At 48.4% G+C, this 26,739-nt stretch overlaps 1 protein-coding gene across 3 annotated transcripts in view; it reads right to left on the bottom strand.

Annotated features, from left to right (window-relative positions):
* ATXN7L1 (ataxin 7 like 1) overlaps positions 1 to 3,023 on the bottom strand; it is a 224,147-nt gene extending 221,124 nt beyond the window's left edge. For 2 of the 3 annotated variants that reach the window (XM_075345165.1, XM_075345166.1), the window contains exons 1-2: positions 2,879 to 3,022; positions 2,442 to 2,510 (exon numbers count right to left, since the gene is read on the bottom strand). In XM_075345165.1, the coding sequence (XP_075201280.1) occupies positions 2,442 to 2,510; positions 2,879 to 2,975 (166 nt within the window). In that variant the 5' untranslated portion in view covers positions 2,976 to 3,022. Of the gene's footprint in view, positions 1 to 2,441; positions 2,511 to 2,878 lie in introns of all 3 variants that reach the window. The other variant, XM_075345167.1, reaches the window with a different exon arrangement.
* Positions 3,024 to 26,739: the final 23,716 nt, after the last annotated feature.

The raw sequence follows: 26,739 nt of genomic DNA, 5'->3' as shown, positions 1-26,739 counted from the left end.
AAAGCTGTTTGAGACGACTACAACCCTAAAAGTAACCAGCAGCAGTAAAAACAGACATCACTAAAAAGGCAACACAAAACATTAGGCACCAGTGGATTCATCCAGCCCTTTACTATGGTAATGAAATATAGGCCAATGAGCTCATCTTGTAGGCCGCAATTTGTAGCGGGGAGAAACAAACTAAGGTAGAAGAGAGAAGTCAATCTTATCATTGTAGTGGTCAACACAAGACATAAGTCAATCTTATTATTTTAGTGGTGTACACATATACACACATACACACACACACACACACACACACAGGTACATTGGCTATAAGGCTGCATGGAATCTGTCAAACCCTGAGGTAAGAGGGGGTGTTTCAGAAACCACGAGTCAGAAGAGGTGGCCATATGGACAAGCTTCCATAAGAGCTGTAGGAACAAGTGCACTTAAACACCCCACAAATAAGTTCTCGGGGTCCAATCGCAGGTTGGTTAGTACTGTGAATGTGTAAATCACCCTACAGACACATCTAAACAGTATGGATTGGTTACCCTACAGACATCTGACCAATGTGGATTGGTCACCCAACAGACGAGTATGATCAGTGCGGATTGGTCAGCATGAGTACATCACCCTACAGACAAGTCTGACCACTGTGGATTGGTTACCCTACAGACAAGTTTGAAGACTGCGGACTGATTGGCATGCATACATCATCTTAAAGATACGTCTGACCAGTGCGGATTTGTCAGCATGAGTACATTACTCTAAAGACACGTCTGATCAGTGCGGATTGGTTATCCTACACACACACGTCTGACCAGTCCGGACTGGTCAGCATACGTACATCACCTACAGACTCGTCTGACCAGTGCGGATTGGTCAGCATGAATACATCATCCTACAGATACGTCTGACCAGTGCGGATTGGTCACCCAACAGACAAGTCTGAGCAGTGTGGATTGGTTACCCTACAGATATGTCTGACCAGTGCAGACTGGTCAGAATGTGTACATCACCTACAGACACATCTGACCAGTATGGATTGGTTACCCTAGAGACATGACTGAGTAGTGCAAATTGGTCTCCATGAGTACATCCCCCTACAGATACATCTGACCAGTTCGGATTGGTCTGCATGAGTACATCACCCTACAGACACGTCTGACCAGTGCGGATTGGTCTGCATGAGTACATCACCCTACAGACACGTCTGACCAGTGCGGACTGGTCAGATTGTGTACATCACCTACATATACGTCTGACCTGTATGGATTTGTTACCCTACAGACACGTGTGACCAGTGCGGATTGGAAAGCACGCGTGCATCACCCTACAGACACGTGTGACCAGTGCGGATTGGTCAGCATGAGTACATCACCCTACAGACACGTGTGACCAGTACGGATTGGTTAGCATGAGTACATCACCCTACAGACACGTGTGACCAGTGCGGATTGGTTAGCATGCGTACATCACCCTACAGACACGTCTGACCAGTGCGGACTGGTCAGATTGTGTACATCACCTACATATACGTCTGACCTGTATGGATTTGTTACCCTACAGACACGTGTGACCAGTGCGGATTGGAAAGCATGCGTACATCACCCTACAGACACGTGTGACCAGTGCGGATTGGTCAGCATGAGTACATCACCCTACAGACACGTGTGACCAGTGCGGATTGGTTAGCATGAGTACATCACCCTACAGACACGTGTGACCAGTGCGGATTGGTTAGCATGCGTACATCACCCTACAGACAGGTATGACCAGTGCGGATTGGAAAGCATGCGTGCATCACCCTACAGACACGTGTGACCAGTGCGGATTGGTTAGCATGCGTACATCACCCTACAGACACGTGTGACCAGTGCGGATTGGTTAGCATGCGTACATCACCCTACAGACACGTGTGACCAGTGTGGATTGGTTAGCATGCGTACATCACCCTACAGACACGTCTGACCAGTGTGGATTGGTTAGCATGCGTACATCACCCTACAGACACGTCTGACCAGTGCGGATTGGTCAGCATGAGTACATCACCTACAGACACATCTGACCAGTGCGGATTGGGCACCTTACAGACATGTCTGACCAATCTGGACTGGTTAGCATGCGTACATCACCTATAGACTTGTCTGACATGTGCGGATTGGTTACCCTACAGACACGTGTGACCAGTGCGGATTGGTCAGCATGCGTACATCACCTACAGACACATCTGACCAGTGCGGATTGGGCACCTTACAGACATGTCTGACCAATCTGGACTGGTTAGCAGGCGTACATCACCTATAGACTTGTCTGACATGTGCGGATTGGTTACCCTACAGACACGTGTGACCAGTGCGGATTGGTCACTCTACAGACACGTCTGACCAGTGCGGACTGGTCAGCATAGCAAACCCATGTATCATGGAGGGTCCGCGTACACGGCCCACACTTACCTTCTCTATTAAGCCTCATCACCTCCCTGCTTTTGCCGCCGTCTTTTCCAGTCTCTTCTATATCTACATCTGTAGGAGAAAGAAAAGCCAAAGTCAGCGAATGTAAACAGCCATGTGTAGGGAGCCGGGCACCCATGGGCCACCCATGCCAGGCACAGAGGGCATGGGCACCCCACACTGCTATTATATGCCATAGAATCCCCGGGCGGATAGACAGCACTGAAGGATGGGCCTCATACACACTCAGGCTGCCTCTGTGTCTCCTGCTGGACCTGGGATTGTCTCCTGAGCAGGACTACAGGGAGCAGCAGGGACACCAGGGACCGAGCGCTCTCTCACTTTTATTTTCTATATAGCCATCTAGATGCCTATAGAAAGCCAGGCTGTGCGGGCTGACTGATCGGTTACACAGCAATAGCATGGGGCCGTGTTCTTACTGTCGGAGCAGTGTATTTTAGCTGCGTCGATCCAGGTGGACCACGGTTTGCCCAGAAAAGCCTCCGGACTGGGCACTTTGCGATCCAGTGTCGCCATTGCTCTTCCTTCTTGTTGCTTTTCCTTTCCTTCGGAAGCGGAGCGACACGGGATTCGAGGCTCCGTGACGTCATCTTCGGAACGTTCCGACATTGAGCTGACTGGAGGGGAGGGGGAAGCCGAGCGGCCGTGTCTCTGATCCTCCATGCTCGTGTTTGGCGGCTTGTGTCTGCAGTGCCGCCTGTGGGCAGAGAGGGAGCCATGGAGCTGCTTCCATTCATGGTATACTGTGAGGTAAATCCAAGTCATGAAGTGCATGAGGCGCTGAACTGTCAGCAAATTCGCGCACAAGACACATGCATAGGGCTGGGTGAAGAAGCCATGCCTTCATTATAGTGGTACTATGAATTAAAGCCTTTCTTCTGCAAAGTGTCCTCATACTGCGTCACATTATTGGCTGTCTGGGGCCCAGAGCTTGTAGCAGTTACAAAAAGTTACTTTGTAATATTAAAGCTTATTCTTATATTATGTTTTCTCCTTGTGAATCCGCAATGTGAACAATGGCAATGGTTGTTTTCATTCTGGATTACAGGGCACTCATACTGGTGCAATCTGTGCAGCCGTCCAGGGGCCCGAGAGGTGTGGGGGCCATTTCTACCGCCACAGCAATACGCGGCTTTTGTCTCAGACACAAAGAGGGGCCCCTATACTGTTCTTGCACAAGGGCCCGAGAGGTGTGGGGGCCATTTCTACCGCCAAAGCAACAAGCGGCCTTTGTCTCAGACACAAAGAGGGGTCCCTATACTGTTCTTGCACAAGGGCCCGAGAGGTGTGGGGGCCATTTCTACCGCCAAAGCAACAAGTGGCCTTTGTCTCAGACACAAAGAGGGGCCCCTATACTGTTCTTGCACAAGGGCCCGAGAGGTGTGGGGGCCATTTCTACCGCCACAGCAACAAGCGGCCTTTGTCTCAGACACAAAGAGGGGTCCCTATACTGTTCTTGCACAAGGGCCCGAGAGGTGACGGGGCCATTTCTACCGCCACAGCAGTAAGCGGCCTTTGTCACAGACACAAAGAGAGGCTCCTATACTGTTCTTGCACAAGGGCCCGAGAGGTGTGGGGGCCATTTCTATCGCCACAGCAGTAAGCGGCCTTTGTTTCAGACACAAAGAAGGGCCCTTATACTGTTCTTGCACAAGGGCCCGAGAGGTGTGGGGGCCATTTCTACCGCCACAGCAGTAAGCGGCCTTTGTTTCAGACACAAAGAAGGGGCCTTATACTGTTCTTGCACAAGGGCCCAAGAGGTGACGGGGCCATTTCTACCGCCACAGCAGTAAGCGGCCTTTGTTTCAGACACAAAGAAGGGGCCTTATACTGTTCTTGCACAAGGGCCCAAGAGGTGACGGGGCCATTTCTACCGCCACAGCAACAAGCGGCCTTTGTCACAGACACAAAGAGAGGCTCCTATAATATTCTTGCAAAAGGGCCTGAGAGGTGTGGAGGCCATTTCTACCGCCACAACAGTAAGCGGCCTTTGTCACAGACACAAAGAGGGGCCCCTATAATATTCTTACGGAAGGCCCTGAGAGATGAGGGGGCTATTTCTACTGCCACAACAGTAAGCAGCCTTTGTCCCAGACACAAAGAGGGGCCCCTATAATATTCTTACACAGGGGTCCTCTTCTATTGGTATACTTTTCTTATAAGTATGGCAATACCATAAAAATTGGTTACTGCTTTTAGGTTAAAAATAAATGTCCTGGAAAACTACGTCTCATTCAGACGGCCATACTATAAGGCCCTGTGCACACGTTGAGTTTTTGGTGAGTTTTTTACCTCACAATTTGTAAACCAGAACCAGGAGTGGAACAATCAGAGGAAAAGTATAATCATAATCATAGATCTTGCAATCGCATAACAGGTGCGGAGAAGATGGAGGGAACACTTTCTCCATTCTCCTCCACTGTCCGTCTCTGCGTATATCGCACTGCAGTCGCATAACATGTGAATGCAGTGCGATGTTTCACACACTCCCATAGGGTTGCATGGGGTGCGTGAGCCGAGATTTGCTGCAAAACGCAGCATGCTGTGATTGCACAGAGGGCACGATTTGTGCCGTAGAAAAATAAGCAAGAGGACACTTCCCTGTAGATTAACACTGGTGCGAGTGCAATCCTATTTTTTATCGGATCGCACTCGTGTGGCGCCCCTGAGGCTTCCGTCGCCACAGGTCATTGCACCCCATCTGCGGTGTGATGCCCCACTCTGGGTGAGGAAGAGAGTGAACTCCGGTCCCCTGGTAAATTCACACTACACCCATTGCTAGAGACACACAGGACCAGGGAAAGTGGCAGGCAACCCTCCCATGCTGCATGCTGAGAGGGGCTGTAAGACCCATCCCTGCTCCCATAGGGTACAGCTTAGCAACTGGGGAGGTGGGAGGAGCCAGGGAGAGCAGACAGGGACAGGAAGGTGAAGTTTAGTCAGTTCGCTCAGGGAGTGGGAGAGTGAGGAGTGAGCATGTAGAAGAGAAGAAAGGATCGCAGGGCCACGGGTAGTCCTGGAAGGTGCCACGAGCAGTCCTTGTTGGGTACCGCTGCCGAGGGCCCAGAGGCGCTACGGGTAGCTACAGGCTGCGGTGGCCCGTTCCACAGCGACATCAGTGGAGCGATCAGCTGCGACAGGGGACGGTCCCTAGATACTGAAGGAGTGAAAAGACAGTCTCCAGACAGTAAAAACCGAGGCCCAGGGAATTGCAAGCTCCCAGGGCCAGAACCCAGAGCAGATCTTCAGAAAAGGGGTAATCAGCCGACAGGTGACCCCCCAGCCTGGAGGCTGTAATGGAGGCCAAGCCAAGTCCATCTACCTAAGGCGAGGCTAGTGAAGTCAGCAGAAAAAGGGACACTAAAGAGAGGGAACCGGATTTCACGCTCGGAACCATCTAGAAACGGCGGAGGTCCCTGACAGTGGTCCCAGCAGTCTGAGGGTCCCTGCAAGTGTGACAGAAACTGTGAGTAAAAGAACTAGAACTGCACCTTTGGACTCGTCTCTGTTATTCTACCTGCATAGACACTTACAAGCACCAACTGTGCCCCGGGCTTTGCTCCACCTGTGGGGAGCAGTCCCATCATTGCTGCCACAACATCATCCCGGAGGCTTCACACAGCAGCGGCGGCTCAGTAGCCGCATACCACAGGTGGCGTCACGAACACAAACATTAACAAGCAAGCCACATAAACTACTGACACCCACCAGGGCCACGGAGCCGGGCCCAGCCACCACTGACTACCACCGGACTAGTCCGGCCCGGCACCGAGTGTCCCATAGCCCTGGGGTGGGCGAGTCAACTTTGGCGTCACGAACAGGATTTCGTGCCCGGTCACACCGGGTACTGTGCGCCTGAAGAACTGTGTAAAAGACTGTGTATTACAACGAGAAACCGCCGCCATTAGCGCTGCTGAGAGCGGGAAGAAGGGGGCGTGAAAGAAGAAAGGGCGCGAAGAGAAGCCCCGCCCCCTTGTCCAAGAAAAGCGCGCGAAGCGGTGTCCGCCATAGAAAGTGAAAGAAAAAGAAGTGGTGACCAAATAAGCTGGCCGGCTGGCAGAAACAGCTTAACGCCCGACCAACAGATAAAGAAAAAGAAAATGTACCTGATACTAAGTGGAGCGGTACCGGCCGTGATGGGCTGGGCGCCAGTCTGGCGCCAGTTGCTAGTACAGCCTCCGGCCCCGCCTCCAAGAAGGAAAAGGGAGCAGCCGAGTGGCGTGGTCGAGCACTCGAGCAGCGTTCCAGGCAGCATTTCCCGGGCCGGAAGCATGGCGGAGGAGCTGCAGCGAGGTGCACCAGGGACCGGCGGAGAGGACCCCGAGCTGGACCTGCTGAGAGAGGAAGTGCGAGCCCTGACCCGGAGGCTGAGCAGCGTGGGGGTGGAAGCGGACCGGTGGAGAGGGACCCCGCTGATACCGGAAGGCCTGGGCCGGTGGATGGATGCCGCGGAGCAGCAAGAGGGTGAGCCAACTGAAACCCTGATCCGTCCGGACCCATGGCCCCGCCACGCGCCCCTGACCAGTCACTTCACCGACCCTCTGGCCTCCCCCGCCGGACCCGCGGAAGCCCGGTGGGGCACCGGAGGCCTGCCTGAGACCCCCGCAGACGGAGCCTGGGGAGGGGTGGACCCAGAACAACCAGCGGGCCCTTTGCCGAGTCCCCCTGTGAACCTCCTGGGAATGGCATCCCCGGGAGTGAACTGGGACGCCGTGCCCATAGAAACCAAGGGACTGCAGCGGCCGCTGCGCCCCAAGGCGACTCCCCAGGCCAACGAGCTGACGTGCCAAAGGCTGGTGGTCGAGTACCGGCAGGAGCGGGAACTCCGGGAGGAGAAAAGGAGGGCCCGGGAAGTCGCCAATCTGGCTTCCAAAGAAGAGGTCAGGAAGGCCCTGAAGGGAGCTGAGTGCCCAGTGAAACGGGGCACTGTTGTAGATTTCCGGCAGAAAGGTGGCTGGGGCTTCATCCGGGAGCCTGGCCTGGGCAAGGACGTGTTTGTAGCACGGAGAGACATCGAGGAGCACCTGCCCAGAGGCCACCCAGGCCGCGACGCCAAGCTGGGTGATGAGGTGGAGTATACCCGGCTGATGGGGGACCGCGGGTGGTATGCGCTGCATGTGCGCATTGTGCAGGGAGAAGCGGCCCCAGGAGAGCCAGAGTGGCGCCGCACAGCACAAGAGCGTAGCATCTCCCCAGGCAGCAGCGCCACCCCCAGACAGACCCAGGCCGCAGAACATTGCAGCCGGCCCGCCACCGTTGCCCAGGAGACGCAAACCAGGATCTCCATGGCGTGCGTGATGCAGGGTGCCCGGCCGAAGCAGGGCCCTAGAGACCACAGCAATAGCCCCCTGCAGACAAGCAGCCCTCTGCAGCGGCGCCGTGCCACGCCTATAGGCAGCCCCACTCCAACCCAGGCTGCAGGACAACGCAGGAGGTCAGGGACCAGTGCTCAAGGGACCCAGACGATGATCTCATCAGCGGACCTGCTGCCAAGAGCCGTGCCGGAGTGGGATCCTGACATCTATCCTAGAGAGTAAGGAGGATGAAGAGCTGCCAAACTGTAAATAGCCCCTGTCTGCCCCTTATTCTTTTTGAAGAAGTCCCTCGTGTTTTGCCCTTGCTTCTTTTCGAAGACGACACCCCTTCCTACTGTGCTGTCCCTGATTCTTTTTGAAGATGTCACCCCCCTGTTATGTGCTACCGGGCCACTGAACTGGAGTGTGGGCCCCGGTGAATGGTTAGGTGTCATGTCATGCCAGGCCACTGGACTTGGTGGCTGGTGTGTGAAGTATGTGTTTTATGTTTTACCAGGCCATTGGACTTAATGGCTGGTATGTTGGTGTTATGTCTGATGCAACCAGGCCATTGGACTTAATGGCTGGTCGAAGATGTTACTTTGATTGTTTGAAACGAACTGCCGGGCTGCTGGACTTGTTGTAGCCAGAAATGTATAAAGTTGCACCTGTTGTGCCCCCTACCAGAATTATGGGGGAAGTGCCCAAACTGTGCAATGAACTGAAAGTGCACCCATAGTTTCTTTATAAGAAGTTTGCAACGTTAAAGTGATTATGCCTCCCATAAAGGGAAGAAATGTTTTACAGGTTATGTTATTGCATACAAAAATGTTTTGCAGGTCTCCATATGTTTTTGTTGTTTTTCAGCCCGAGGACGTGCTGGGATTTGCTGTGGGGGAGTGTGGCGCCCCTGAGGCTTCCGTCGCCACAGGTCATTGCACCCCATCTGCGGTGTGATGCCCCACTCTGGGTGAGGAAGAGAGTGAACTCCGGTCCCCTGGTAAATTCACACTACACCCATTCCTAGAGACACACAGGACCAGGGAAAGTGGCAGGCAACCCTCCCATGCTGCATGCTGAGAGGGGCTGTAAGACCCATCCCTGCTCCCATAGGGTACAGCTTAGCAACTGGGGAGGTGGGAGGAGCCAGGGAGAGCAGACAGGGACAGGAAGGTGAAGTTTAGTCAGTTCGCTCAGGGAGTGGGAGAGTGAGGAGTGAGCATGTAGAAGAGAAGAAAGGATCGCAGGGCCACGGGTAGTCCTGGAAGGTGCCACGAGCAGTCCTTGTTGGGTACCGCTGCCGAGGGCCCAGAGGCGCTACGGGTAGCTACAGGCTGCGGTGGCCCGTTCCACAGCGACATCAGTGGAGCGATCAGCTGCGACAGGGGACGGTCCCTAGATACTGAAGGAGTGAAAAGACAGTCTCCAGACAGTAAAAACCGAGGCCCAGGGAATTGCAAGCTCCCAGGGCCAGAACCCAGAGCAGATCTTCAGAAAAGGGGTAATCAGCCGACAGGTGACCCCCCAGCCTGGAGGCTGTAATGGAGGCCAAGCCAAGTCCATCTACCTAAGGCGAGGCTAGTGAAGTCAGCAGAAAAAGGGACACTAAAGAGAGGGAACCGGATTTCACGCTCGGAACCATCTAGAAACGGCGGAGGTCCCTGACAGTGGTCCCAGCAGTCTGAGGGTCCCTGCAAGTGTGACAGAAACTGTGAGTAAAAGAACTAGAACTGCACCTTTGGACTCGTCTCTGTTATTCTACCTGCATAGACACTTACAAGCACCAACTGTGCCCCGGGCTTTGCTCCACCTGTGGGGAGCAGTCCCATCATTGCTGCCACAACATCATCCCGGAGGCTTCACACAGCAGCGGCGGCTCAGTAGCCGCATACCACAGGTGGCGTCACGAACACAAACATTAACAAGCAAGCCACATAAACTACTGACACCCACCAGGGCCACGGAGCCGGGCCCAGCCACCACTGACTACCACCGGACTAGTCCGGCCCGGCACCGAGTGTCCCATAGCCCTGGGGTGGGCGAGTCACTCGCACATGAAAATCGCAAGTGGACATGAGCCCTAATAGAAAAATGAGCACCACTTCTGTATTTATCACCCACTACTGGTAATACTGAGGTAAAAACTGACCAAATAATATGTGCACATGACCTAACTCAGAAAAGTCAAGTACACAAATTGTGGATGTGATTGGCTCTATGTGCAGCTCCGTGTATTCCACGTAGCAGTCAACTACTGGAGGTGCCATTTACATGCACCATTCTGGCCCGTAAATCGCACTAAGTTAGTGCATGCTGTAATTTTTGTCCTCACAGACCGCTGGTTCATGTGGAAATCAGCCATGTGCATTGGCTATAATGGGTGTATGACCCTCTTGGTGCTTATGGACAGCACTCATTTGTGCAATACACTTGTCTGAACGAGCCCTGAGGGGTATGGTCAGTAAGGCCAGATTCCCCCCCCACCAAAAAAAACCAAAAAAAAACAGATGAGTTTTTATTCATTTTGTCATCCATATGTTTTACCCATGTCCTTCTTGTATGATACCCAGTTTTTATGTGAACAATTTAGTGAGTAATTAAAGGCCAAATACAGTTTTCCCATGTTACGGTTCATTCAGACATGGAATAATCGGTTTGTGTGCTGTCCATATGCAAGATGGGTATCCTACTAATAGCAGACTGATCATGGTCCTCGTGTAAAAAAATATGCATGCACTATTTTGATCTGTATTTTGGATCAGACATACTCATTATGTGGCAATGGGAGCACAAAAGAGTCATGTGTTTTTCACGGATACATTACAATTATTATTGCCAATGAAAACTATATTTGGCCTTTTATTATTTTTTTTAAATTGTAAAATGTAAAAACTGTATGTCATACAGGTGTACAAAATAGACGAATGGAATGAATACGGATGTTAAAAGCAGACATATGAATGGCATGCGGCGTTAAAAACGGCCATGCAGATGTTCCATACTCTTATATGAGCCCAACCTTAATAATTGTAATGATGTGTTTTTTACGGACCTTATTGGCTTACAATCAGCGAGTTTGATCGGAAATATGAATCAATTTAGTATATACTGCAATTTTTTACATGTAGTGAGAAATCATACACAAATTATATAATCAATAAGAGATAACTTTGATCTCAGGATAGGAGCTATAACCACACCTCACATTGAACAAAAGGGAGAAACTAGTTATAACTGAGGAGGAAAGAGAGCTTGCAATCTAAGACTCCACATGGCCATTAAGCAACTGACCCTCTCCTTTGGGAAACAGGTAAAGAGAACTCAAATGGACAGCAGTTGTGAGTCCAGCCTCAACTTAAATGCACAAAAATGGGGAGAAGTGCAGATTTACCACCAGTACAGATAAGAGCCTCAGCTTGTACAGAAAACATAAAATCCTTTGTCTACCTTATAGCAATTATTCAGTGAGGTTTTCTGAACTGCATTAATATGATAGGAAAGTCATATTTTCTGAAACATGATGAAATGGCAAATTCAAAGCATGGTTTTGTGTCACTTAGAGATGACTAGGGTTCCGCCAAATGGATATCAGCCAGATAGATTATAACATCTATGTCATGTATCCTATCTATGAAAAGATACAATCATGATAGGAAAGATGATAGTAATATCTCCCACCTGGGACCTCTAGAGGTGAATATATCAAAAAAGTTGGAAATCTCATAATTTTCTAAGACTTATGCGGGTGTCACATGGTACGATCTATCGTGTGATTGCACGAGCGATCGTACCCGCCCCCGTCGTTTGTACGTCATGGGCAAATCGCTGCCCGTGTCTCACAAAGTCGTTAAACCGCCATCACACGTACTTACCTGCTGAGCAACCTCGCTGTGGGCAGCGACCATCCTCTTCCTGAAGGGGGAGGAACGTTCGGCGTCACAGCGGCATCACACAGCCGCCGGCCAATAGAAGTGGAAACGTAAACATCCCGCCCACCTCCTTCCTTCCGCATAGCCGGCGAGTGCCGCGGGATGCAGGTAAGCTGTGTTCATCGTTCCCGGGGTGTCACACGGAGCAATGTGTGCTGCCCCGGGTACGAGGAACAACTGGCGCCATGTAAAATAAACGATTTTTTAAAAATAAGCGACGTGTACACGACTCACGATTTGTGACCGATTTTGCGTTGCTCGGAGGTGTCACACGAAACAACGCCGGATGTGCGTCATGAAAACTGTGACCCCAACGATGCATTGTACGATAGATCGTCTCGTGTGACGCCCGCATAAGACACATCTTGTTTAATACGTGGAAATCAGTTGCCCATTGTGAGTTCCGCAACAATCAGCCCAGTAGTGGAAACAGCTGTAGCTTCATCCATTAATCGTCAATTGCGTAATCATCCTGATGATAGGGGGCATCAGAGTGCTGATTGTGACAAATTGGTGGCAGCGATGAGATATCTGATCTGTGTGATTCCCCCGACTGTTCGTCACAAAGGCCATTGTACGTACAGTTAGGTCCAGAAATATTTGGACAGTGACACAAATTTTGTTATTTTAGCTGTTTACAAAAACATGTTCAGAAATATGATTATATATATAATATGGGCTGAAAGTGCACACTCCCAACTGCAATATGAGAGTTTTCACATCCAAATCGGAGAAATGGTTTAGGAATCATAGCTCTGTAATGCATAGCCTCCTCTTTTTCAAGGGACCAAAAGTAATTGGACAAGGGACTCTAAGGGCTGCAATTAACTCTGAAGGCGTCTCCCTCGTTAACCTGTAATCAATGAAGTAGTTAAAAGGTCTGGGGTTGATTACAGGTGTGTGGTTTTGCATTTGGAAGCTGTTGCTGTGACCAGACAACATGCGGTCTAAGGAACTCTCAATTGAGGTGAAGCAGAACATCCTGAGGCTGAAAAAAAAAGAAAAAATCCATCAGAGAGATAGCAGACATGCTTGGAGTAGCAAAATCAACAGTCGGGTACATTCTGAGAAAAAAGGAATTGACTGGTGAGCTTGGGAACTCAAAAAGGCCTGGGCGTCCGCGGATGACAACAGTGGTGGATGATCGCCGCATACTTTCTTTGGTGAAGAAGAACCCGTTCACAACATCAACTGAAGTCCAGAACACTCTCAGTGAAGTAGGTGTATCTGTCTCTAAGTCAACAGTAAAGAGAAGACTCCATGAAAGTAAATACAAAGGGTTCATATAGTTACATAGTTACTTAGGTTGAAAAAAGACCTAGGTCCATCTAGTTCAACCTTCCTCCACCAGTTCTACATTTAGTCACTAAGTCATTTATAACCAACAATGTTTTGTGTACTGAGGAAATAATCCAGCCCTTTTTTAAAAGCTGTTATAGTATCTGCCATTACTACCTCTTGTGGTAGGGCATTCCACAGTCTGACTGCTCTAACTGTAAAGAACCCTTTCCTATTTAGCTGTTGGAATCGCTTTTCTTCCACTCGCAGTGAGTGCCCCCTGGTCCTTAGTACTGTCTTTGGAAGAAATAGGTCATGTGCCAGTCCTTTATATTGACCACACATGTATTTATACATATAAATAAGATCTCCTCTGAGACGTCTTTTTTCTAAGCTAAACATATCTAACTTTTTCAACCTGTCATCATATGGGAGGCCTTCCATTGCTTGTATTAGTCTAGTTGCCCGCCTTTGAACTGACTCTAACTTCTGAATGTCCTTTTTAAAATGTGGAGCCCAAAACTGAATCCCGTATTCCAGATGTGGCCTTACAAGTGATTTATAGAGGGGTAACAATACGTTGGGATCACGGGATCTAATCTCTCTTTTTATACACCCTAAAATCTTGTTTGCTTTAGCAGCTGCTGCTTGACATTGAGTGCTGCTGCTCAGCTTATTTGTAATGAGAATACCCAAGTCCTTCTCCTGTTCTGTAGTCCCGAGTTTACTTCCATTTAATGTATACGCAGCTATAGGATTACTCCGTCCTAGGTGCATTACTTTACATTTATCAACATTAAATCTCATTTGCCAAGTATCTGCCCATTCTGACATCTTATCCAGATCTTTTTGTAATATTGTACTATCCAGGTCAGTTTTTAATATCCTACATAGTTTGGTGTCATCGGCAAAGACTGACACTGTACTATCAATCCCATCCACAAGGTCATTAATAAAGAGATTAAAAAGAATCGGTCCAAGCACAGATCCCTGCGGCACCCCACTGCTGACTATAGCCCATTTAGAGAATGTACCATTTATGACTACTCTTTGTTTCCTATCTTTTAGCCAATTCCTTACCCAGTTGCATATTGTGTCCCCTAGTCCTTGCTTCTGGAGCTTTAGTATAAGGCTATTATGTGGTACAGTATCAAATGCCTTTGCAAAGTCCAAATAAATCACATCAGCTGCATTACCAATATCCAGGTTTGAACTTACCCCCTCATAGAACCCCAACAGGTTGGTTAGACACGACTTATCTTTCATGAATCCATGCTGTTTGTCAGTTATTATATTATTTTCTGCAATATATTTTTGCATGTCATCCCTTAAAATGCCCTCAAAAACTTTGCATACTACTGATGTCAGGCTTACTGGACGGTAGTTTCCTGGATCTACCCTCTTACCTTTCTTAAATATCGGTACCACATCAGCAATCATCCAATCCTGAGGCACCAACCCTGTTACAAGGGAGTCTAAAAAGATGAGATACAGCGGTCTGTCGATTACGGAGCTCAATTCCCTCAATATTCGTGGATGAATGCCATCTGGCCCTGGGGATTTGTCAATGTTTAATTTACTCAGACGTAGGCGTACTTCATCTTGTGTTAAATTAATTATATCGGGTGGTGAACTTTGATTTTTCACTTGTTGAATGATCCCTGGTACAGTCAGTTCCTTGGTGAATACAGATGAGAAATGCCTATTTAATATCTCAGTCTTTTGTTTGTCCTCTATAACTAACTTGTTATTATATTTTAAGGGGCCGATACTATCCTTTGTTTTCCTTTTGGCATTAATGTATTTATAAAAGATTTTGGGATTTATTTTAATGTCATTGGCGATTTTTGTTTCAGTAGCTAATTTTGCTTGTTTGATTTGTTTTTTACATTTCCTATTGATATCTTTATACTTCTGAAATGCTATTTCTGTATTCTCAGCCTTTAAGATTTTAAATGCCCTTTGTTTTTGTTTTATTATACTTTGTACAGTCTTATTTATCCATAGTGGTTTCTTTTTATTCCTGGACACTTTATTACCAGAGGGTATACGTTTTTTACAGGACTCTAGTAGTATATCCTTAAACTTACCCCATTTATGTTCGGTATCCCCAGTTATTATGACTTTGTCCCAATCTACACATTTAAGCTCTTCCCTTAATTTGTTGAAATCAGCTTTCCTAAAATTCCAGGTTTTAGCATTCCCCCTTTGAAATGTTCTATTGAATATTATGTTGAAGCTTACCATATTATGATCGCTGGTGCCCAAGTGCTCCCAGACCTGTAGATCTGAAATTGTATCCGGTCTATTTGACAGGACCAGATCTAGCAAATTATCTCCCCTGGTCGGTTCACCTACCATCTGAGAGAGGAAATTGTCTTGAATAGTAGATAAGAACTTACAGCTTTTAGCAGAACCAGAAGATTCTATGTCCCACTGTATGTCTGGATAGTTGAAATCCCCCATAATAAGAACCCGATTATTATTATTAGCTGCCTTTTCAATTTGTTCCAGCATTTCACCCTCTATTTGTTGAGGTATGTTAGGAGGCTTATAGCAAACTCCAATTAGCATTTTTCCATTATTCCCCTCCCCATGTACATTTACCCATACTGACTCTACATTGTTGCTGTTCCCCTCAATGTCATCATACAACACAGGTTTTAGGTTCTAGATGCAAACCATTCATCAATTCCAAAAATAGACAGGCCAGAGTTAAATTTGCTGAAAAACACCTCATGAAGCCAGCTCAGTTCTGGAAAAGTATTCTATGGACAGATGAGACCAAGATCAACCTGTACCAGAATGATGGGAAGAAAAAAGTTTGGAGAAGAAAGGGAACGGCACATGATCCAAGGCACACCACATCCTCTGTAAAACATGGTGGAGGCAACGTGATGGCATGGGCATGCATGGCTTTCAATGGCACTGGGTCACTTGTGTTTATTGATGACATAACAGCAGACAAGAGTAGCCGGATGAATTCTGAAGTGTACCGGGATATACTTTCAGCCCAGATTCAGCCAAATGCCGCAAAGTTGATCGGACGGCGCTTCATAGTACAGATGGACAATGACCCAAGCATACAGCCAAAGCTACCCAGGAGTTCATGAGTGCAAAAAAGGGGAACATTCTGCAATGGCTAAGTCAATCACCAGATCTTTCACTTGCTCAAATCCAGACTTAAGACGGAAAGACCCACAAACAAGCAAGACCTGAAGGCTGCGGCTGTAAAGGCCTGGCAAAGCATTAAGAAGGAGGAAACCCAGCGTTTGGTGATGTCCATGGGTTCCAGACTTAAGGCAGTGATTGCCTCCAAAGGATTCGCAACAAAATATTGAAAATAAATTTTTTTTGGGTTTGGTTTATTTGTCCAATTACTTTTGACCTCCTAAAATGTGGAGTGTTTGTAAAGAAATGTGTACAATTCCTACAATTTCTATCAGATATTTTTGTTCAAACCTTCAAATTAAACGTTACAATCTGCACTTGAATTCTGTTGTAGAGGTTTCATTTCAAATCCAATGTGGTGGCATGCAGAGCCCAACTCGCGAAAATTTTGTCACTGTCCAAATATTTCTGGACCTAACTGTATGTAACAATGTTTGGGTGACCTACCACATTGACTTGCATTGGTTACGGTGTGGTCTGTATGCTATCATTTTGTACAGTGCCTTGTCAAAGTATTCGGCTCCCTTGAATTTTTCATACATTTTGAACTTTTCCCACATTTCAGGCTTCAAACATAAAGATAAAAATTTTAATGTTATGGTGAAGAATCAACAAGTGGGACGCAATTGTTAAGTTGAACGAAATGTATTGCTTATTTTAAACTTTAAAAAAAAATAAATAACTGAAATGTGGGGCGTGCAATATTATTCGTCCCCTATAAGTTAATACTTTATAGCGCCACCTTTTGCTGCGAATACAGCTGCAAGTCGCTTGGAGTATGTGTCTATCAGTTTTGCACATTGAGAGACTGAAATTCTTGCCCATTCTTCCTTTGCAAATAGCTCGAGCTGAGTGAGGTTGGATGTAGAGCGTTTGTGAACAGCAGTTTTCAGCTCTTTCCACAGATTCTCGATTGGATTCAGGTCTGGACTTTGACTTGGCCATTTTAACACCTTGATATGTTTATTTGTTAACCATTCCATTGTAGATTTTGCTTTATATTTGGGATCATTGTCTTGTTGGAAGACAAATTTCTGTCGCTATCTCAGGTCTTTTGCAGACTCCAACAGGCTTTATTTCAAGAATGGTCCTGTATTTGGCTCCATCCATCTTCCCATAAATTTTAACCATCTTCCCTGTCCCTGCTGAAGAAAAGCAGGCCAAAACATGATGCTGCCACCACCATGTTTGACAGTGGGGATGGTGTGTTCAGGGTGATGAGCTGTGTTGCTTTTTTTTTTATTTTTTAATTATAATTTTTATTTATTTTCAAAAGTAAACAAATCATTACATAGAACAAATATTAATATCAACAAAATTATCAGCAAAATGACAAGAAAATTGTATATCGCTCCATTTACAATTCAGTACTACAACATCTAATCAATGTTCACAATAAGACTCAGAATGTTTAATACCTCACGGAAACCCTTATAACTAACTATATGAATGAATTTGCAACCATCCTGTTAAACTCTCCTACTCCCCACCCCTGAACCCACCACTACTCAAACCCACTCCCACCTAGTCACCTTCAACCCCCACCTCCAATCCTCCGAGTGTACCACCTAACTTCTCAGAGTGATACCACGCCGTCTCCTTAAATGGTGACATTAAGCGTTCTATTTCCTCCGAATTGAAGTAGGTTATAATAAACTCCCTCCACTTTTTGAAGTGACTACCCAATCATCCCGACTTCCTTCCAGCATCAAGGCTCTCTAACTCCATCAGCCGTTTTATATGGATTATTACTTCTTCGAACGAGGGTACTTTTGACTCCAACCAATATTTCAGTATCATCCTCTTTGTTGCAAGTATGATTACATGTAATAGTGAAGGGGGATGTTTACTCCTCCTCCCCTCAACGCTCACCCCCTCCCACGCATGGAACAGAACCAGAGTAGGGGAGAGAAGGAGTCTGATGTCCCAGAGTTTAGCAACACACTTTGATACTTGGGCCCACAGTGGCTCAAGGTGGGGACACAGCCACAATCCATGGTAGAGATCCGTTGCTTCTAAATTGCATTTCGGACGAGTAATCCTCTCAGGATTCTCAAGCTTTCTGGGCAAATTGAATGCATAGATCGCCCGATGCATCACTTTATACTGAGTCTCCCGCCACTGTTCATTCAGTATTGCCTTTCGTAGGGCCCTCCACCCCTCCCTGATCTTTGTTCCAATGTCGGGGTCCCCTAGTTGCTTTTCCCATGGCTTAAAGAAACTCTCTGGCTGATAGCCAGTCATCTGGTTTCGCATTGTCCCATATAGAGATGAAATTGACGAGGACGTTTGTGCCAACTTGACCAGGCCGTCAAATGTATTAAGTGACACCTCCGACGATATGTCTCGCAATTGAACCATAACCTTATGCTTCACCTGATCATACTGGATTATTTGGTTAGGATTCAACCCATAATTGCCTACCAATTCTTCCCTCCCCAACCATCTTGGCTCAGAAGGATGAAAAAGATGGGAGACCTTTCTGCCTCCATTCTTCAAATAGCTTATTGCTAATTCCCTGGCTGAACCCTGGACTATCCCATAGGGGTAGATATTTAGAAATTTTATATGCCAACTTGTAATGCTTCCTCACTGCCCTCCAGGCTGCTATCGTATCTTTAAACAGAGAAGACTGCTTAATTTTTTGGGGTAGATTAGCTTGACTGGTGTGAAGAAGGGCCTTTAAATCCCATGGAAACGCATAATCTCTCTCAACTCCAAGAGACACGTGTTTCTGTGAGCCATGAATCCAATCCATCCAATACCTGGACAAACAGGCCAGATTGTAACCCCTAACATTTGGTAGGTTTAATCCCCCATTATCCCTTGATGCAGTCAGCTTCCTTATACCAATGCGAGCTTGTTTCCCCCTCCACACAAACCTCGAGAAACTTCTATTAAGAAGTTCAACATCCTTATGTCTCAAGAGCAAAAGGTAGAGTTTGGATATGATACATCAACTTAAGCTCGCTTTACACGCTACAATAAATCTTACGATGTGTCGGCGGGGTCACGTCGTAAGTGACGCACATCCGGCATCGTAAGTATGATTGTAGCGTGTAAAACCTCCGTGCAATTGCGATTGAACAAAAATCCGTTCATCGCATGCACGTCGTTCATTTTTCAAAAAATGAACGTGAGGTTGTGCAATGTTCCCGAGGCAGCACACATCGCAGTGTGTGACACCCCGGGACCATTGAACGACAGCTTACCTCCGGCCGCGGCTCCCGCCGACAATGCGGAAGGAAGGAGGTGGGCAGGATGTTTACATCCCGCTCATCTCCGCCCCTCCGCTTCTATTGGCCGGCTGCCGCGTGACGTCAATGTGACGCCGAACGTCCCTCCCACTCCAGGAAGTGGACGTTCGCCGCCCACATCGAGGTCGTATGGTAGGTAAGTACGTGTGACGGGGGTGAATCGTCTGTGCGGCACGTTCAACAAATTGAACGTGCCGCACATACGATGGGGGCGTTGCAAATCGCATACGATATTGTATGCGAAATTGCAACGTGTAAAGCAGGCTTTAGACATGGACATCATCTTAATTAATTGTGCTCTGCCCATGATGTTCAACGGGAGGTCCTGCCATCTCTGGAGGTCCTGAACTATTTGATTTATAAGAGGCGGAAAATTTAGGTTATATAAAGAAGTCGGCCCCTTACCAATTCTAATGCCCAGATATGTAATGTATGATCTTGCCATAAAAATATGCTCACACTGGCCACCCTCCTGCAAATGGGCCTTCCCATTGCCCAGGTACAGCAATTCACATTTAGTTGGGTTAATTCTAAAGCCTGAGTAGCTCCCGTATTCTCGCACTATATCTAATATAAGTGGTACCTGAGTTTTAGGATCAGGGAGAAACAACAGTACATCGTCGGCAAAGAGTGTCGCCTGTATTCGCATCTTATTTATGAGGATCCCTTGAAAAGTGCGATGGTTAGTTAACAGCCTCGCCAGGGGCTCCAAAGCCAGGTTGAAGAGAAGTGGTGAAAGGGGACATCCCTTCCTAGTCCCCCTATGCAACTGAAAGGGAGTCGAGAGGAAACCTGGAATATAAGCCTGTGCTCTAGGATTTATATAAATCTCACGTATCACATTGTAGAAAGACCCCGAGAATAGCATTGTGTTTAAAACTCTATAGAGCCAAGGCCACTCCACATTATCGAAGGCCTTCTCGGCATCTATTGTTAATAACGCTGGAGTCTCATTGACGAGATCCTTAGAGCTCACCCTATCAAGGGCCAATAAGACTTTACGAATATTTTGCGTCGCTGGCTGTGTTGCTTTTACGCCAAACATATCATTTGGCATTGTGCCCAAAAAGTTCGATTTTGGATTCATCTGACCACATCACCTTCCTTCCACATGTTTGGTGTGTCTCCCAGGTGGCTTGTGGCAAACTTTAAACAACACTTTTTATGGATATCTTTGAGAAATGGCTTTCTCCTTGCCACTCTTCCATAAAGGCCAGATTTGTGCAGTGTGCGACTGATTGTTGTCCTATGGACAGACTCTCCCACCTCAGCTGTAGATCTCTGCAGTTCATCCAGAGTGATCATGGGCCTCTTAGCTGTATCTCTGGTCAGTCTTCTCCTTGTTTGAGATGAAAGTTTGGATGGATGGCCGGGTCTTGGTAAATTTGCAGTGGCATGGGGGTGTGCTGCCCCCGTGCCAGCAGCCGCCGCTGCTCGGATCCGGACCTTCTGTGGGTGGCTCAAGGGTCTCCGGACCCGGAGGTCTCACAGACACGCCGAATAAAAAGGGGGGATGCTTATGTACGGGCTAGGCCGTATTAACTTTGTGACGCCACTCACGGAGTGTGGTGAGGTGGGACACCACCAGTGCTGTTGTGGGGCACCCGGGGGAGATGTAGTGGCAGCTGGATGTTAACCCCTCCATGGGTAGGGATGGTTGCCCCGGGGCCCAGTGTCTTCGTGCAGGGTATAGCGATGGCAAGGGTCGGTGCGCCCGGACGTGCAGGGGGATGTTTTGTTACTCACAGGAAATGAATCACACAAGTCTTTTGGTAAACCAAAGTGCTGGTGGCCGGCCGCCGCGGCCGGTTGCATTCAGGTCCCCCACCCGGGCTGGTGGTTGTTGTCTTTTCCCTCTGCACTTGCTTTGTGTATGGTGGACTGCCTGATCTGGAACTCAGGAGTACGCTCCTGGCTGGATGTGGCCTAAGGAGCCGTGCCCGCAGACGCTGGCCCGTGGCATTTATGGGCCCTGGCGGTGGCCTTATCCCTATCGTTGGGCTGTTGTCTTCTTTTAGGGACTTGGACAGGACCTAAAATCCTGCCCTCAATCGGTTAATTAGCTAGGCCGCTGGTTTCGGTCCTGGCTTCAGGGTCCGAGTACCCCGTCTGTGCTACGGTTTCCGGGTCAGTTCTCCGTGTCGGTACCGGCGGGCTACAACTCTGTCCCAGTCCACCTCGGATCTGCCGAGCCGTCTTCCCGTCTCCTGTTGACGGAGACCACCGTCTGCCACCTAGCCAAAGGCACCAGGACTCCGACCCTGGCACCGTTCAATTTGAACTTCCTCTGCTGGAGCTACACCTATTTCCAGCCCACACTCCTCTCAACTTGAACTGCAAAACTCATCTGCTTGTTTTCCCGCCCCGGGCTGTCTAGACCCCTGGGTGGGCGTTACCAACCTCCTGTTCCCACCCACTGGTGTGCTTATCTTTCCCTAAGAGGGTGACTAGGGTTTCAGGTCAGCTGTGTGTTACCTAGGTGAGGGAAGGTGTTATGCAGGGGCCTATCTGTGACTACCTGGTTTTGCCAGGGTGTCACATTCCCCCTTGGTTTAATACAGACCTTCCGCGGGCTGTCCGACCACTAACATTTATTGAACAGGATCCAAAGAAGAGCGCAGTCCTGCACTACACGTGCGTACCTGTCACACTTGGGCTCACTGGTAGGTAGGGAAAACACAGCACCGGTTGTCGAAACGGATTCCGGATCAGCGTGCAGGTCACAGTAGGAGCAGCCAGTTCCAACGATCCACATAGAATAAGACCGCACCACTGCTGATACCTGAATGCGGCCCCTCTCCTCCACCCGCTGACTGCCATACACCTTTTAACCTTGTATATGGAATAAAGAATTACCGGGAAAAAAAGTATCAGCAGTGGTGCGGCCTTATTCTTCTTCTATGTGGATTTATTGAACAGGAACTGTAGAAAATGAAAAAGGTAAAACAGGTTACAAGTATACTAACATATTTACATACTATTCTTCCCTTACGGGTGGCACTTTTCTTAAACGTTGCACATTCAAAACCGGGACGGACCGAGTCCTTCTCACCTCACCCCCACCCAAAACAACCTGCCTCTGGTGCCACCGCTAAGCAATGGTGCGCACCCCTTGCCCAAGTCCAGGTTAGGTCCGGGTGTTGCCCGCATGGGCCGGGTAAAAAGTTCCTTACCTGGCAGTCCTTTTTCAAGGTCCCTTCATCCAGGGGACCACTAACCCGGAGGGTAGTTATCGGTTTCGGTGGTGACTGGGCTTCGGCCGACACTACCGCAGGCCCTTCCTCCAACCAGCCTCTCCAGAGACTGCGGCAGTGTGAGAAGGTTGGTCAGGGACTATTTACAAGACCCAATAGTTTTTGGGTTGGCTTTCCAGTCCAAAGCCATGGTCCATGAACTGTGACGGGACATTTTAACTGTAAATGGGAACTGTAAACAGTAGACGGTGCCAACAGAAACTGTAGAACTTGGGTAGCCCGGGAACCGCTACCTAAACATTTTAATCAGGGGAAGATGGCGGAGAGGGGTGGGTGTGCAGCTGGGCGCCCATTTTCTCCCACTTCTTCACGTCAAGGGCAAACCACCCCCTCTCTCCGCAATGTCGGGTGTACAAGACCAGGTCTCCGGGCTCCAGGTCTCAGGCTGGGTGGCCAACGGGCAGATGAGGGGCCACATCTCTCCGGGATACGAAAATCTCAGCCTCCAGGCCCAGCTTGTAAATAAAGCCCCAACCTTTCTGGGCATTGAAATGCCGCACCTGGCCTTGGTATGTCGGGCCCCACACCCGGAAGGTGGCGTTCCGGAGATGGTCTTTCTCGCTGTAGGTCCGGGACAGTACCTCCGCCTTCCTCTTCTCCCGGGCCGCAATTTCTTTGCTCAGCTGGTGCCGCTGCTGTTCCCAATACGGAACACTTGCTTCATGCTCGGCTTCCATCTGCGCGGGGGCTGGGCCCAGTCGGAGTCCCTACGTGCCGGCAACGACCGGCGATGGAGGCAGCGTGGCGGACGGGGGCAGACCGGGCGCAGACCGGGATCCTCAGCCTGGTGGGCCGGTCTCGGTGGGACATTGGGGCGTGGGTCGCTTACCCGCTCCTCCGAGGCTGCCTCCACTTCACGGGCCCGAACTGCTGCAGCTAGCTCCGCCATCTCGGACGTCCATCACCTTAGCAGCACATTGGCCTGAGCTTGTATCCGGTGGCACATCCGCGCCGTCTGGGCTTCCACCCAGTCGGCTGTTACGGGCACAAATCGCTCCATAACGGGCTTGCCAGACTGTTTGGCCATCTTCCTCTGTCGGGATCCAGGAACAAAAGGGTGGCAGAGTCCTGGTGTCTCTACCCTTTATCTGCTTGAGTCACATGCTGCAGATTCTTCGCCCGCCCCCCCCTTGGTCTTTTTTCAGCACTCTCTCGAGCGGCTAGTTAGTTTCGTTTTACGACCTCGGGATTTACCTTCCGGCCGTGTTCCCAAGGGGCGGGGCTTCAGCTTCGCGGCCTTTCTCGGGGAAGAAGATGCTGGGCTGCAGTTTTTGCGACTAAAAATGGCGGCAAAAATGGCGACTTCTGAAAATTTCCCAACGGATCACCGCTGACTGTCCAATTCAAGGCGCACTTCCACCAGGTAGGTGGATGGGTTTGAATCCTGTTCGTGACGCCAAGTTTCGGGGTGTGCCGCCCCCATGCCAGCGGCCGCCACTGCTTGGATCTGGACCTTCTGTGGGTGCCTCGCGGGTCTCCAGACCCAGGGGTCTCGTGGACACGCCGAATAAAAAGGGGTGGACGTTTATGTATGAGCTAGGCCGTATTAAGTTCGTGACGCCACCCACAGTGTGTGGTGAGGTGGGACACCACCACTGCTGTTGTGGGGCACCAGGGGGAGATGTAGTGGCAGCTGGATGTTAACCCCTCCGTGGGTAGGGAATGGTTGCCCCGGGGCCCAGTGTCTTCGTGCAGGGTATAGCGATGGAAAGGGCTGGCGCGCCCGGACGTGCGGAGGGATGTTTTGTTACTCACAGTAAATGAATCACACGAGTCTTTTGGTAAACCGAAGTGCTGGTGGCCGGCCGCCACGGCCGGTTGCATTCAGGTCCCCCTCCCGGGCCGGTGGTCGCTGTCTTTTCCCTCTGCACTTGCTTTGTGTATGGTGGACTGCCTGGTCTGGAACTCAGGAATCCGCTCCCGGCTGGATGTGGCCTAAGGAGCCGTGCCTGTAGACGCTGGCCCGTGGGATCTATGGGCCCTGGCGGTGGCCTTAGCCCTATCGGTGGGCTGTTGTCTTCTTTAGGGAATTGGAGTGGGACAGGACCTAAAATCCTGCCCTCAATCGGTTAATTAGCTAGGCCCCTATTTTCGGTCCTGGCTTCAGGGTGCGAGTACCCCCTCTGTGCTACGGTTTCCAGGTCAGTTCTCAGTGTCGGTATCGGCGGGCTACAACCCTGTCCCAGTCTACCTCGGATCAGCCGAGCCGTCTTCCCATCTCCTGCTGACGGAGACCACCGTCTGCCACCTAGCCAAAGACACCAGGGCTCTGACCCTGGCACCGTTCAACTTGAACTTCCTCTGCTGGAGCTACACCTAGCTCTAGCCCACACTCCTCTCAACTGCAAAACTCATCTGCTTGTTTTCCCGCCCCGGGCTGTCTAGACCCCTGGGTGGGCGTGTCCAACCTCCTGTTCCCACCCACTGGTGTGCTTATCTTTCCCTAAGGGGGTGACTAGAGTTTCAGGTCGGCTGTATGTTACCTAGGTGAGGGAAGGTGTTATGCAGGGGCCTATCTATGACTACCTGGTTTTGCCAGGGCGTCACATTACGCCTTCCATTACAATATGATTGCTTGCATAGTGCTTTTTGGGATGTTTAAAGTTTTGGAAATCTTTTTGGAACCAAATCCGGCTTTAAACTTCTCCACAACAGTATCATGGATCTGCCTGTTGTGTTCCTTGTTCTTCATGATGCTATCTGCGATTTATATAGAACACCGAAACTATTACAGAGCAGGTGCATTTATACGGAGACTTCATTACACACAGGTGGCTTATATTTATCATCATCAGTCATTTAGGACAACATTGGATCATTCAGAGATCCTCAATGAACGTCTGGAGTGAGTTTGCTGCACTGAAAGTAAAGGGGACGAATAGTATTGCACGCCCCAATTTTCAGTTATTTATTTTTTAAAAAAGATTAAAATAAGCAATAAACTTCGTTCAACTTCACAATTGTGTCCCACTTGTTGTTGATTCTTCACCATAACATTAAAAGTTTTATCTTTATGTTTGAAGCCTGAAATGTGAGAAAAGGTTGAAAAATTTAAGGGAGCCGAATAGTTTTGCAAGACACTGTATATAGACATTAAACAGTTTGATTATATGCTATTCTGTATGAGCCCTTAAAAGAGTATTCCCATCTCCAAGATACTATACCAATATGTAGTAGGTGTAATAATAATAATAATAATATTATTATAAGCAAATACCTCCAAATTAGAATTAAGTATAATTTTCCTAATATACTGTTAACTCATGTGCAGGGCATTGCAGCTTAGGTATTCATGGTTACGATTACGAGCAACTATCACTTGACATAACCATGGATACCTAAACTACAAGGCCCTGTACATGAGGTAAGAGACATGGCTATATCAAGGGAACTATGCTACATTTCTAATTTGAGGTATTTATTATTATTATTAATTTTAGGATCTTGGAGATGGGGATAACCCTTTAACATGAGCAATCTTGCCAGTGGAACATTTTGTATTAGGTCTCATTCACACATCAGTGGGTTTTTTTTATCGGTATTTGTTTGTCTGTACTAGGAATGTCACCAAAACACAGACCATGTGTCAAACTTTCAAATTATACAAGTGCATCTCAATAAATTAGAATATCATCAAAAAGTTAATTTATTTCAGTAATTCAATACAAAAAGGAAAACAAATATATTATATAGAGTCATTACACACAGAGTGATCTATTTCAAGTGTTTATTTCTGTTAATGTTGATGAATATAGCTTACAGCCAATGAAAACCCAAAAGTCATTATCTCAGAAAATTAGAATATAAGACCAACTGAAAAAATAGAGAACTCAGAAATGTTGGCCTACTGAAAGTATGTACAGTAAATGCACTCAATACTTGGTCAGGGCTCCTTTTGCATGAATTACTGCATCAATGCGGCATGGCACAGAGGCGATCAGTCTGTGGAACTGCTGAGGTGTTATGGAAGCCCAGATTGTTTTGATAGTAGCCTTCAGCTTGTCTGCATTGTTGGGTCTGGTGTCTCTCATCTTCCTCTTGACAGATTCTCTATGGGGTTTAGGTCAGGCGAGTTTGCTGGCCAATCAAGCACAGTG

Source organism: Anomaloglossus baeobatrachus, chromosome 4 (assembly GCF_048569485.1).
Source record: "Anomaloglossus baeobatrachus isolate aAnoBae1 chromosome 4, aAnoBae1.hap1, whole genome shotgun sequence".
Taxonomy (NCBI): Eukaryota; Metazoa; Chordata; class Amphibia; order Anura; family Aromobatidae; genus Anomaloglossus; species Anomaloglossus baeobatrachus.
Note: the sequence above shows the minus strand (reverse complement) of the source record. Positions and strands in the feature narration are given on the sequence as shown.